Source organism: Limanda limanda, chromosome 16 (assembly GCF_963576545.1).
Source record: "Limanda limanda chromosome 16, fLimLim1.1, whole genome shotgun sequence".
In the NCBI taxonomy this organism is placed as follows: domain Eukaryota; kingdom Metazoa; phylum Chordata; class Actinopteri; order Pleuronectiformes; family Pleuronectidae; genus Limanda; species Limanda limanda.
Window position 1 is genome coordinate 19,618,320 of NC_083651.1, and position 14,654 is coordinate 19,632,973.

Consider the following 14,654-nt stretch of genomic DNA (forward strand, 5'->3'; position numbering starts at 1 on the left):
ATGGGAGAAGCTGAGGTGGAATCGGAGCTGGTTCACGCTCTGGCAATCAGCGTAGCCAGACCCTCTCAGCATCTCTCTCTCTCCCCTTCTTTCCAGCGCTGTGCCTTCGGCTCCTGGATCAGGGAGAACATCTGCAAGACGGAATGTCGGCTCTTTGAAAAAGGTGTCAGGTAGGCCCAGCTGCTTTGTGCTGTGTTGGTTTGGTGAAAGGCGGAAATTACCTTGTTGATGTTGCCAGTTCACAATGAGACTGAGATACTAAAGAAAAGCTACATGAATGAATGTATGAGTTCTCCCAGCAGCTGCTACTCTTATCACACTGTCTGCTGAGGACTTACATATCAACACTGCCAGGTAAGTGCTCATGTTATGTCCCTTTGTGCTCTGTGACCCACCAGAGAGGACGTATGTAAGTGTGGTTACTCCAAAAACGATCATGTGGAAGAAGCCATCAAGCCGGAGGACTTCACCGGGGAGTCGTGGGACAAACACAGACACGTTCGTGAAGTCCCCACTGATGCCTACGGAGACATCAGCTTCGGTGGTTCGGGCCCCAAGACGGGAAAGGTGACTCAATCCTTTCTCTCCACGATGGCAACATGTGTGAAGTGAATGTAAATGTGTCTTCATCCCTCCTTTTCTTTCCACCTATGTCCATTCTCAGTACGTGCGAGTGTCCGCAGACACCAGCCCTGAAGACCTGTACCACTTGCTGACAGAGCAGTGGAAGCTTTCTCCTCCCAACCTGCTGATCTCAGTGACCGGAGGAGCCAAGAACTTCTATCTGAAGGCTCGTCTCAAGAACATGTTCCACAGAGGTCTGATCAAAGTGGCCCAGACGACAGGTCAGTCCGCCGGAGAGAGAGAGACGTGTGTGTGAGCTGGCCAAGTGTAACAATGATGTTATGCAGAAACAAATTAAGTATCAAATCATTGGGGAAATATTCAGTACTTTTAATTAGTCACTGTTTGATTGACATTTGTAAATCGGGTCATTTCCTGTTGGTTTATTGTGTATGGTCCCAGGCAAAACATTTGATTGTCTCCTGATTTATCCTGTTATAAAGTCACTTATTTTTATACTAAATGTGAAAACAGTGTGAAGATTAGAAGTGCAGTTGTAAACATTATAAAGTATATGGACCACAAACTTGAGGTATGAGGTTTTTAAATCTCTGTGGCCGGAAAAAAAAGTATAGCACTTCACTGAGTTGTTTGTCTGTCCTTCCCATTATTGCAAGGATGATATTTTATTCATTTATTTAGTCAAGTCGAACAGAGCCTGGTGTGATTTTTGTTTGTGGAAGTTTCATATCGTTTTGTCTGGTTTGAGCGACGTCTCCTCCAATTAAATGAAATCTTAAAGCTGCAGGGTTGACTGATATTTTTCAGACAATAGAGGGCGACAGTGAGCTTCCAGTTTGGTTTCAACATGACAGCACCCTAATGCATACAACTTGTACCTGAAGTAATAGCTTTACCAGTTTGATGTGGAAGAACCATGAACCAGTGAAGAGCCCAATACACATTTTCCACTTCCCGGGACAGTTAAGTTTTATCTTGGATCCCTTAAATGTTGAATAGCACAAAGACTTGAAACTCATGTAGCCCCCCCGGCCCCACTCCACTGTCCCATGTGTAAACCTGAACCTATTCTTCATCATATTGTTTCTCTGAGATTGAATTTAAAGATGTGTTGCTCACAGGTGCCTGGATCATCACCGGTGGCACCCATGCAGGTGTGATGAAGCACGTGGGGCAGGCTGTGAGGGACCACGCCCTCAGCAGCTCCTCCACGCACGGTCAGATCGTAGCTATCGGAGTCGCCACGTGGGGGGTGATTCACAACAGGGACGCCTTGGTGAATCCAGAGGTCTGGAAAAATCACTTAGACTCGGCTTCTCTTTCTCGTGATGCGTTGATACGTCGTTTTTATAGAATAGATTCTTCTTGTGGTATCATTTCATTCCTCGTATGCTACCAACTTCCCTACAGGGTTGTTACCCAGCCCATTACTTGATGGACATCAATGGCCAGGGCCGGCTGTCCTGCCTGGATAACAACCACACCCACTTCCTGCTGGTGGATGATGGGACAAGCGGACACTACGGTGTGGAGATCGAGCTGCGTAGTCGTCTGGAGAGGTGCATCTCCGGGAAGCATCTCGGAAATAAAGGTTAAAAGCAACTGATGCATTGTCTACAAATGCAGAAAGCCAATAAAGATAGAATCTCAAATCTGTTCTGTCTCCTCTCCCCGGCTTTTAATATAGATTTTTTTTATTCTCCAACCCACAGTGAGCGGTGTGACCATCCCTGTGGTGTGTCTGGTTTTGGATGGAGGACCAGGCACTCTGAATGTGAGTCATCAGTTCCCAGCCTCCTTGTTGTTGTCTGTCTCGTCTGAATTTGTGTCTCCTTTCAGACCATCTATAATGCCATGATAAATGGAACACCTTGTGTGGTCCTGGAGGGTTCAGGGAGAATAGCAGATCTGATCGCCCAAGTCGCAGGACTGCCGATGAAGCGGGTTACTATCGCCCTTGTCGGCCAGTTGATGAAGAAGTTCTTTGGCCAAGAGGATGAAACACTGGTCATAACATGGACCAAGATGGTACGTGATCCGATCAACACCTCAACAATTGGAGATGAATAACTGCTGTTTGATTCAGTAGGTTTATTAAAAACTGGATTAGATCTCATCATAGCCCAGAACTATGCTCCAGAGGGTTTACTGGACCTCAGTGCTGCACTTGATTTGATGCAGTGGACCATAGTGTCACTTCATCTTCTACTGTTCATCTAACTTGTGGTGCCCCTGAAATCTGTTTCACCTCTTCCTCTTGGACACATCATTGGGAAAATATGTCAATCTTCATTTTTAGGCTGACGACATTCTGCTTTACGTAACTTACAACACATGAGGATAAAAGCCATCTTGTTACTCCTATTCACTGTATAAGCAACGTTGAAAAGAGCTATGCAAATATAATGATTATAATGATAATAATAAACAGAAGGTTTGATTGGCTTGCTACCCCCACCTGGTTTGTTGTCTGTTACAGATTCAGGACATCATCCGGTTGCCTCACCTGCTGACCGTGTTCAGAGTAAGCGAGGACAGTCACGGGGATATGGATGTTGCTATTCTTCAAGCACTACTCAAAGGTAGGAACCTGGTTTCAACAAAATATTAAGTAGCTGACTGGACAAAGTGAAGCTGCACAACACAGTATTAAAAGCATCAATATAACAATAATGTAATGTAACAATTATGCTGCTTCTCTGAGAAGTAGATGAATGGACTGAGGTATCAAATAAAAAACGATTGAAAACCAGCAAAGATATTTTTTCTGATATTTTTTACTTGACAATTTATTTTAGTTGCAGTTGCTACAAATTATCAATTCTAGAAATGAGTATGTGTAAAACACATCCTGCTTTGTGAGTGTCTCGAATTTTTTTATTTATTCAACCCCCTGTAGAACAAGCTGAATGCATTAAGAAAAACTGAGCCAAAACGCACTGAAAGGAAGTGAGCCCTCCACCCGGGACTCTCACTTAATGCTCTGACCATGATGAATCACCACTCTAGATGAACTCTGGTGCACATTGTTTCCATGAGCGAGCTCCACTGCAGTAATTATAATGCATTTCCAGGCAGAAGTCCTGCTCACTCAGCTACTGTAGATCCATAGTTTTGTAGTCACAAAATTCTCAGTGTATCTTCATTGTAGTGTAAACACAGCTTTGCAACCCGAAAAATAATCAATTTGTCAACTGAGGGGAAATTTATGAGCAAATTTCTGTTTTTAATAAATATTCTTTCACTAATCAAACAAAAACTGCAACATTTACTGGCTCCAGCTTCTCAGAAGTGAGGATTTGATGCTTTTCATTTAATTGAACTGTTGGTTGGACAAAGCAATTTGAAAACATCACCTTGACTTGAGAACGACGTGACGACAGCGCTAATCTCTGCACCACCGTGCCACTCACAATACTCTGAGATGTTATGAGTTTACAATAAATCAAATAATAAAAAAGGATAATGATCATCATGAACAATGAAACTAGCTGCTGGTTTAATCGTCATATAATGAAAAACTGAGCTCTGCATCAGTCAATGCAACTTAATCTAAGTTCTCTAAATATAAATGTGATTTATCACTCTCCCTCTTAAATGGGTTCAATATACTTCTCTGCTCAGCTTCAAGGACCAGTGAGTCCCACTGCTGGAGGAGGCAGCTGGAGCTGGCTATCGCCTGGAACCGAGTGGACATAGCTGAGACTGAGATTTTCACTGAAGAGAGCCAGTGGAAGGTGGGTCTGTCCATTACACAACATAACATCTACACCAGCTTTGATCTGGCCCACATACAGCCTTCACATCCCATCATGAACTGACTGTATATTAAGATGGACGACATGACAGCTCCCGAAAAGTGAAGCCAAAGAGTCTCAATCACCACCTGGTGGCTGGCTGCAGCATATATGTCATAAATACTATCTCCTCCATGTTAGGAGATTGTATAGAAAAAATAAGACCGGGTCAAAATATAAATTATATAAAAATATATCATCATCCGAATATTAAGCTATAACCTCATATCATAAATATTTTAGGATACAAGGGGCAGAGAATATCATTAGTAGTATAAATGATATCATAAAAGTTATGATTCTTCCTCCCTTCACACATGAACCTGACATTAAAGAGTTACCAGTCCCTTCAATGAAACACAAGCAATCAAATATCTCAAAAATAACGTATAACACATGGTACTGGGATGCTGATTGTGCCTTGTGATCTCTTTAGTCCAGTGACCTCCACTGGGCCATGCTCTCCGCCCTCATTGGCAACAAGCCTGAGTTTGTGAGCCTGCTGCTGGAGAACGGCGTGAGTCTGAGGGATTTCCTGCAGGACGAGGAGACGCTGTGCGAGCTCTACAAGCAGCTTCCCGGCTGCTTCTTCCTCCGCAGGCTGGCCAATCGGGTTCAAAGCTCCAACAGGACCAGGGGACAAAGGTTCAACATCAGGCGTCGGACTCGCCGCAGGCAAGATGAGACCATCTCCATGACTCACGTGTGCAGTGAGGTGCGTCACCTGCTGGGCAGTTTCACCAAGCCCCTCTACCCTCCTCCCACCAACATGGCATACCACTTCAACATGGCTATTGAGGAAACGTCCACATCAGTGAGTAGGTTTATCCATCGTATATAGTCTCTTCTCAAAATAAGCGAGAAGAAAAAATGCTGCGATTAATTAAATTGAATAAACCACTCAAGGTTTGACATTTAAGACAATTATACCTGAATAGTTCTGAAGTCATAGCTACAACCATTCCACAATTAATGCAACACTTTCCTTAACGTTTCCTCGAGCTGTCTAAACATCAGTGGGATTCCAGAGGTCCACTCAGCGAGGACAAGGTGGAAGCACAGAGGGATCCAGGCACTCACCTTTTCCTCTGGGCTGTCGTCCAGAGCAATAAGGAGCTGGCTGAAATTTCCTGGGAGCAGGTGATGAAAACAAACTTATGTGGTCAAAGTTTTAAAGTTGTCATGGTTTTCTCTGTATCTGTATCAGTATCCGTGTTTGTGTTGGTTTGTATAGTGCAGAGATGGCATTTGTGCTGCTTTGGCCGCCAGCAAGATCCTGAAGAGTATGGCCGAGGAAATCTGTGATGCGGACGAGGCAGAAGCCATGGAAGAGCTTGCCGAACACTATGAGAAACACGCCATCGGTAAAGATACCGCAGATATTATGATATTTACTGTACGGACAGTTATTTTACCAGGTTAGCATTTATCCTCATTGTGTGTGTGGGTGTGTGTCTCAGGTGTGTTTAGCATTTGCCACAACAGCGATGAGGAGCGGGCTCAGAAGCTGTTGGTCCGTTCATCACCATTTTGGGGAAAGACGACGTGTCTGAGGCTGGCGCTGGAGGCTAATGATAAAAGCTTTGTAGCTCAGTCAGGTGTCCAGGTACAACAATCTTCTTTAGATTGGTTCGAAACGTATCATTTTTTCCTTTGATTTGTGAAATCATATCTTGATGAATGGGACTTTATGCACAAAAGCATGATGCCGTCTGTTCCCCTTCCTGTCTGTCCTCCTTCAGGCTCTTCTGACTCAGATCTGGTGTGGTGAGCTTTCAGTGGACAACCCTGTGTGGAAGGTGATGGTCTGCATGGTCTTCTTCCCCCTGATCTACACTGGCTTTCTGGTTTTCAGGTCAGTGTAAGAGTTTGCACAAGATGTTATTGTTGGTGTCAGACATGAACTTTTCCTTCCAGCCCCCTACTAACATGACATCAGAATTCATTATAGAAGATCATTATGTCTGGTGTAATCTAGCTGTTCTTTTGGTCCAACCAAACATGGTTCGTTATTTTGTAATTTGTCACACATTTATCAAAGATGAACATGATTGGATGTGAATGTTATCTCAGTTTACAGCCATGTCATTAATATGTGATTTTATGAACACATCTGTGACGGTTATTATTTATGTTATGATTCTTCCTGTAGACGTGATGAAGTCATCCACAGAGAAAACGAGAAGAAAGAGGAGATCAAGACAATCGAGACTGTGACAGGAAGTACAGTACGAACTAACTCTCGTGCCTTGTAAGTACTTATTTGTAGATTACAATTTATTAATAAAAAGATTAAAGCTAAAAATGCCACTTGGGTATGATAAAAATAAATATAACATGAAATATAATCTGTATAATACCATTCTGTCCACAGTGACCCCGGCCAGCAGCACCAGAAGCCTCTGAGCTGCTGGTCCAGACTGGTCTATCTCTTCAGCTCCCCACAGGTCAAGTTCTACTGGAATATTGTGTCTTACTTCGCCTTCCTCTTCCTGTTTGCTGTGGTGCTCATGATCGACTTCCAGGCCACGCCCTCTGTAGGGGAGCTGCTGCTCTACATCTGGCTGATGTCTCTGGTGTTTGAGGAGATCAGACAGGTGAGAGGCTGCTGCATACACACAGACACATACACACACATACACACGCACACACAGACAGACACACACAAACACACAGACACACACACACACGTAGGAGTTACTTTTTTCAACAGAGTTTTTCTTATTCTAAGAAATATATGATTTATTGATTACTACATCTTCTACACAATAATTTTTCCCCTCTCTCATCTCAGCTCTTTCATGATCCTGATGGTTTTGGGTTTCGTAAGAAAGCCAAGATGTACATCCACGACCTGTGGAATATTTTAGACGTCCTCTCCGCCCTCCTGTTTATTATTGGCCTTGCTTTTAGGTTAGTTTCCTTCCTTTCAGACAAAATGCTCTCGCTGCGCTGCATGGGTCGTCTGTGAATCACTAAATTTGTCTATTTCAGGCTAACAACCGAGCTGTTCTACGCGGGTAAAATCCTCCTCTGCATCGACTTTGTGGTCTTCTGCCTCCGCCTCATGGCCATCTTCACCATCAGCCGAACTCTGGGACCCAAAATCATCATAGTCAGGAGGATGGTGAGGGGTTACATGCTGACCTGATGGAATATGCTCCAAAAAACCTTTATCTGACACAAAAGGAGTCTCCACCGGGCCTTTGTCTGGTGTCTGCAGATGAGATGTGCTGTTTGTGTTGAATATAAGGTGTTTGTGTTGAATATAAGGTGTTTGTGTTGAATATAAGGTGTTTGTGTTGAATATAAGGTGTTTCTGTGTTGCAGTTGCACTCTGGTTTCAGTCTGACCATCCTCAAAGATGGAATATTCATTCAGCTAGTTTCAATTATTCCTTACATGATATACATGACAATATTTGAGCTGCAGTGCAACCTATTGAAACTATGCAGCAAACACATAGTTTTCTTAAGGACGGTACCTCAGTAAAAGTCAGCCACCAGATGAAAGTCACCACTATGCATACTTCACATGTCACTGGTCACAGTATCCAGATGTGTATATTTCTTATTCTGGCTTGTGACCGATGTGTCTCTTTGTCCTCCAGATGACGGACTTGTTCTTCTTCATGTTCCTGCTGAGCATCTGGGTAGTGGCGTATGGCGTGGCCAAACAAGGCATTCTCATCCACAACGACAATCGGCTGGACTGGATTGTCCGTGGGGCAGTGTACGAGCCGTACCTCATCATATTTGGAGATTTCCCCTCCAATATTGATAGTGAGTGAAGATGGAGTACAATGTTTTTTTTTTGTAGTTTTAATTATTCTTTGTATGTAAATACAGTTATGCCTCCACGCCAGAGATAGACAGTGACCGGAGGCATTATGTTTTTGGGGTTGTCCTTCCACGTCATTCTTTTGAGACAAAACACAAGAGAACTCAAGGGAACACTCACTTGGATTAGAATTTGATGGTCGAAGGTCAAAGGTCACATTGACGTCACATGAGTCAGGGGGGGGGGGGGTGAATTTAAAGACTGAAACTGCACTGGTTGGCGGAGGAATACAACCACAGGGCAGTAATTTCAGTTTTAAATGTAGTTTCCTATGCACCAAGGAAGCATTCTTAAGATGTTACCACAAAGAAAACAATCTCTTTCCCCTCTGCAGATACTGCGTTTGACATAAACTCCTGCACCATGAACGGCACCGATCCCCTGAAGCCCAAGTGTCCAGTGTTGAATGAAAACCAAACGCCAGCCTTCCCTGAGTGGCTCACCATCATCATGCTTTGCATTTACTTGCTCTTTGCCAACATACTGCTGCTCAACCTGCTTATAGCCATCTTCAAGTGAGTTCCCCTTAACACGGCTGTCATTATTTTATGAGTAAGACATTTTCCCTTGTCAATTGTGCGTGTGTGTCTTGTTACATTCCTGCGTGTCGTGTCCCGTTGCTTTCTCCCGCAGTTTTACGTTCCAGCAAGTGCAGGACAACACTGACAGAATATGGAAGTTTCAAAGATATGAGCTCATTAAGGAATACCACAGCCGCCCCGCCGCCCCTCCACCCTTCATCATCCTCGGCCATCTCTACCTCTTCATCAGACACGTGGTGCTGTGCAAGCCGCCCGTCAGGTCCAAGGAGTTCAGTGAGTATTGAGTTAATAACTTCATACTATTAACTCTGTGATGCTATGCTGCAGACGTCTAAGGTATGGACGTTGAGCATGTGACACTGTGTTTCAGATAATAAGCTTTCTGAGTTAGAGGACGAGGACCTGTTGTCCTGGGAGGCACTGATGAAAGATAGATACCTGATATCCACAAAGCAGGAGCAGAGTCAGAGCATGGAGCGACGCATCCTGGACACAGCCCAAAAGTAAAGACCCACAGGAATGTAGCTGCAGAATAATCCTCAATAGGATACTGTTTTCTATGTGAGACTCTCATCACTCCTTTAATATGTAACCCAAAGGATACCTCCCAAAATTGTGGGTAGAGACCAAAACAGAGCTAAAAGGAAACATGATGATGGCCTCATTTTGTTCTGTAACAGCTGGATGTGCAAAAATCCAATGATTATGTAAAGAATTTGCCACATCAACTTAAAGATACATAAATGTCAATGTTTTGTTTACAGTTTGTTACACTGCGCTCTAATGGTCACAAAATCAATTAATACAGTTCTAAAGGCCTTGTTTGTCGATTCAGGAAATATATTTATTCACCTTCTTGTCAGGAATTAGGTGAGAAAATAAACGTCTTTCACGTTTGTCCATACTAATAGACCGGGAATTATATTCAAACAAATGACTAACTGTTCCTGTTTGTTTCCTGAGGGTTACGACCATAGCAGATCGGTTGGAGAGGGAAGAGGAGCCGAGCTCTGCTGCCATGGTGAAGAGACTGGCCCGACTAGAGGAGCAGGTTGTGACCTGGATTTTTCTTATCACTACTGTTGCACCTGTGTCTGTGACATTTCATATATTCTGTGGGAGCGAGCGATGGCAAAATCGGTAGTCTTTAGCTTTATATAAGCAGTCATCAGTCAGTATTTGACCCACTTCTGTTGTTTCATCAGGTTGCCCTGTCAACCCGAGCCCTGCAGTGGATTATGGACAATCTGAAATCTCTGAATCCTGCCACAAAGGAAGCACAATCACTGAGTCAGGAGCCAAATTCCTCATTCACCATCATTATTGATTTAACTATTGATGTTTTGCAGTTTTATTTTGTGTTAAATCTCCTTTTGTTTGCACTCACTGCGATTCTGCCCTGCAGCCTCACCTACAACAGATGAAAGCCCTGACACTTTGATAAATGTGTCCGAGAACGAGAACGGGTTCCACGTGAAGGCCCGTCGGTTCCACTATCCGGACAGCAAGATCAGGCGCTTCCCTGTGCCGGAGGAGAAAGTGCCGTGGGAGGTAATTCTCACACAGAGCATTTCTACCACATAATCATCAGAGCTCTGCACGAAAAGATGGTCTTGGTTTGTTGAATCCGGTTTGATTTAGTGTCCTCCTCTTTTAGGTCAGTTTCAGCTCATACACCCCAACTCAGTATGCCTCTGAAGACAGTGGAGACCATGTGGATGGGTAGGATTTAGTTCATTCATGATGTTATGTCTCTATATGGCTCGATAGGAGGATACCGTTTCAATTAGTGTTTTATTAAGATAACCAAATATTTTCCTTTTGAAGGAGACCTAAGTTTTTCTCTAATTTTCTTTCTTCTACTGTGTTATATAGTTTTTTATTTTTCATTCTGCTAGTCTGGCATTTAATGAATGAACGTCTGCTTCAGATTGAAGTTTGACTTTCTGACCTTAACCTGAGTTCACTTTCTAATTAATATCTCCTCTCTCCTCATCCCTAATATTTAATCTCTTCCTTCTCGACACAGATTGGAATCCGAGGCAATAGATAATTACAGGTATGAGATAACATAAGAGGCATAAAGCATCAAATGACATTCACAGCAATCATACATGTCTCGATGTATCTCCTCTGTCATCAGAAACCCAGGAGGGAGGACTGGCATCAGGGGACGAGGTGCACTCAGCCAACTGGGTCCAAATCTGAACCTCGACCTCATTGTTACACGGTAGGTCAGCTCGTGTGATCCTGCAATGTATGTTTGTCAGCCACTGCATTGTATGGCACGATCTATGGTTTTGAAAGTATTTTTTTTTTAGCTGGCGAGACAGTGAGAGATCTGCTTTGGAGTATCTGGCAGTCTGGGACGAGAACCAAAGATACTTGGCTTTTCCTGGGGTGAGTCCGACTGTTTGTTAACTTCAGGGTTTTTTATCTTTACTTTTGTAGATGTTTGAATAAATCTAAAGACATTTAAACCCTCAGGGACCCGTCCAATCTGATGATCTGCTGCCTGTGACGCTCAAGACAACCATGGGAAAGACGCTGTTTGAGAAACTAAATGCAAAAGTGTCAGAGGGAACAAAGGTGGGTCTTTTCAACACATTGTCTTCTTATAATTTAGCACTAGATAGACAGGTTCACAGACAGCAGTAAAGTGAATGAAAAAAACAACTGGAGCAGTGAATAAATAAAACAAGTTCGAAGAGGTGAAGGGGTACCCATAGCAGCAAGGACAAACAGACACCAGGGAGCAGTGTTGTATGATTTGCAGATGGTGACAGGAAAGGTTACATTTTCATGAAAAAATAAAAGACAGTGGTTGATTAAATAAAAGTAAAAGTGTATAAAGATGGATGATATGACGGCTCTCAAATAGGGAAGCCAACTCCTCCCGATGCCCCCTGGTGGCTGGCTGAGGTTTAGGTCATAAACCCTGCCTCCTCAGTTGCTATATACATTACTAGCTTCACAGCTAAAATGAACATTGCTAACATTATGCTTCTAACTAACTTAATATTATCCGGGATGCCCCATTCTGTCTTGCATTTGCAAAAACTCGCCTCTGAGAGCTTTGGCTTCAGGCATCACTGGCTCAACACCACCATTGTCCTCCCTCACACTAGTTTCAGCCTCAGGGGTTTACTGAAGGGGTAAAGACCTCCCCCTCCAAAGAGCCCTCAGTGGCAGGTGCATAATGATTCACTCTGTTTTTCTAAAGCCTAGTAGGGATGTGACCGAGCAACTCCTGCCTCACACATCTTAACGCTGACAGTGATGAACCTGTGGTAGCTGTTGTGTTACTGTGTTTCAGGTTTCTGAGGGTTATGTAGATGACTGCAGGAACACAGATAACGCCTGGGTGGAAACCACCGTCCTAAACATCCACCTGGACAGAACCAGCCATGTGATGGTAAATATCAATAACACGGGGAGAACATCGCTACTGTCAAATATGTAGAGCAGCTATTAGTATGCCTCTGCACTGGCAACCACCGCTTCCTGCAATATGTTGTCAGGTTGTCCGTCCATAAGAACGTTGGTGCATTCCTCTTTTGTTTTGGTGAACACAATATCTCAGATTTCATGCGCTACAAACATACACTTGCAGTATTTGGTTTCTCTGCATTCAGGTGATAATTATGGACAAAATTCAGCTAATGAACTATAATGATACATAATCAATTATTACTGTGTTGATCATCTTCTTCCTCGTAGTTGGTGAGCGGCCATGGCTTTCCTCAGTGGCAGGAGGTGAGCAGCAGAACCAGACTGGGCTCAAACCAAAGAGACTATCTGCGGCAGGTTGCCGGGCTGCACAAGATCAAGTTCTGATTTTCCCTCGGCTGTAGCTGTCATGTGCCTCTTCATCCACAGGTTTACAGGTTCATTCTGCTGCAGTGAGAGCAGCAGAGGAAAGAAAGGACAGAGGCTAAGATGCTGTTAAGCCATAATGTATGAATGTTTGCTGCCGTGGATGATTTTTTACAGATGTCATATGACATTAGACTGAATGTTTAGTTTGCACACTGTGTTGTTCACTTAATGCAGTGGGATGAGTTGACATATAAGAATGTATAGAGTGAATTCAGGTAATCTGGGACATTGAGGGACACCTAAGCAGGGCCGGGTCTAGACAGGCATGTATGAGGGGGCAGCCACAAATCTTGAGGGGGCATTGTGCTTTATTATATTATTATTATTATAAATTGGGATTTAGTTTGAGGGGGCACAACATTTATTTGAGGGGGCCAGGCCCCCTCTTGCCCCTGCCTAGACCCGGCCCTGCACCTAAGCATCAATCAGTTAATTACTCTTCCAACAAAATCAAGTCAAAAATACTTTTAGTGTAGGTTAGCATGGATACCATGTGACTGAAATCACATGACTTCATGGTGGTGGTGTCACTGTAAAGGTGCGTGGCAAGTGTCAATCAGGAGCCTGCCCCTTGGAATTGACCGACAAGGTCTGTGAAACAAGATTAAAAGATAAGAATATAAATCCGTCATGAATTAGACAACGTTCCTAATTGTTGAGATAACGTCTGAGATGTATTCAAGCAACAGAATATGCATTGACCCTGGTTTTATTTTTTTAATTTTAATTTTTTTTCAAAACAATTTTTAGTTGTCCCACATTCTCAAACCTGATTAATAATGTGGGATAATGTTGAGCGTGCTTTGGGATGGTCATTAAAGTTCTCTAAATGGAGGAAATATGCATTCAAAGACTGAAATAAAAAAAGATAAACCAAAGAGATGTAGCAGATGATCTGCAGTTGTCAAACAGGAGTTAATGGGAGATACAGTCTGTCCCTGTCTTTTTAGACGTATTGTCTGGTTAACTAACACATAATCAGTTAGCTCTCTAGGACAGACATGATCCAAAAAGCAGGGAAGAGTGCAGGGTGAAAAAATACAGGGTGAAAAAAATGCAAAATCACCCTACTGTAAATTGTACTACAGTGCTTCTACAACTCACTTCCAGAGGGAATATTTTATTTATTACTTCACTGTGTTTATCTGACAGGATGGTGAGTTACCGAAATGCAGATCACAATGTATTGTAAATAAAATACAAAACAGTACTACTACAATACTACAATACTATGACCAATACATATATACATTTGAGAAGAAGTTATTTTATTTTTGAAATATTTAGCTGCTACTCCTCCACTTTTAATGCAGGGCTTTCACATGTATTCGAGTTCCTCTTAGAACTTTATTCTCAACTTCTGACAAACTGCACCCAATATTCCTCTTGTGTCAGGCGCTGGTATATGTTGCACTTTCTGTCACATGTGACCTTTATCTAATCAACCACTCTTGACCTCTGTGATGAATAAAAAACAACCTACAACTCTATTGTTTGTCTCCACTGCCTCTTCTCTCTGCTTGTTTGCGACACCTCAGTGTTTTGAACCCAGTCATTACACATGTTACACATATGGGATTTGTTTTCTCAGCAGGGGTTTTCTGCACCTGACGCACATGCAGCCCTGACGTGGTTTCGGAGCAGCCTCTGCCACCTGTGATTGGCTCAGGCAGAGGTGGCCACATGGCGCAGTATCGGTTCCACGCCCTCCACATTCCCCTGTTTGCTCCTCGTTCAAATTATTCCTGCGCCGGAAAATTCAAAGATCGTCGGCACAGTCCGTCAAAACCGCTCAAGAGTATTCAATGGTTGGTTGCACAAATTCATTAATTCATATGTTTTTAGATGAAACTTTGTATACACTCATCTCAACAGTAAAAGATCTTCATTATGATTATGATTATTATTGTTGTTTTTATTATTGTTATTATCCCCGTGAACTCCCGGTGGCGCAACTTCATCGAAAATATACAGAGGCTATTTTTAGCCATAATGTCAGAGAGTAGAAAAA

General features: G+C 43.0%; 1 protein-coding gene across 1 annotated transcript; it reads left to right on the top strand.

The window, feature by feature from the left end:
• On the top strand, positions 1 to 12,601 carry trpm2 (transient receptor potential cation channel, subfamily M, member 2). Its single transcript, XM_061088039.1, has 32 exons — positions 1 to 170; positions 399 to 567; positions 665 to 845; positions 1,707 to 1,873; positions 1,996 to 2,176; positions 2,298 to 2,359; positions 2,425 to 2,613; positions 3,065 to 3,167; positions 4,210 to 4,322; positions 4,819 to 5,196; positions 5,385 to 5,522; positions 5,617 to 5,746; positions 5,843 to 5,988; positions 6,125 to 6,237; positions 6,535 to 6,633; positions 6,757 to 6,979; positions 7,177 to 7,295; positions 7,377 to 7,509; positions 7,993 to 8,164; positions 8,557 to 8,737; positions 8,856 to 9,037; positions 9,135 to 9,267; positions 9,728 to 9,815; positions 9,970 to 10,054; positions 10,170 to 10,315; positions 10,422 to 10,486; positions 10,794 to 10,823; positions 10,908 to 10,994; positions 11,086 to 11,164; positions 11,252 to 11,353; positions 12,081 to 12,198; positions 12,486 to 12,601. Exons 1-32 carry the CDS (start codon positions 1 to 3, stop codon positions 12,599 to 12,601), a joined length of 4,398 nt encoding a protein of 1,465 aa, XP_060944022.1.
• The last annotated feature ends 2,053 nt before the right edge of the window (positions 12,602 to 14,654 follow it).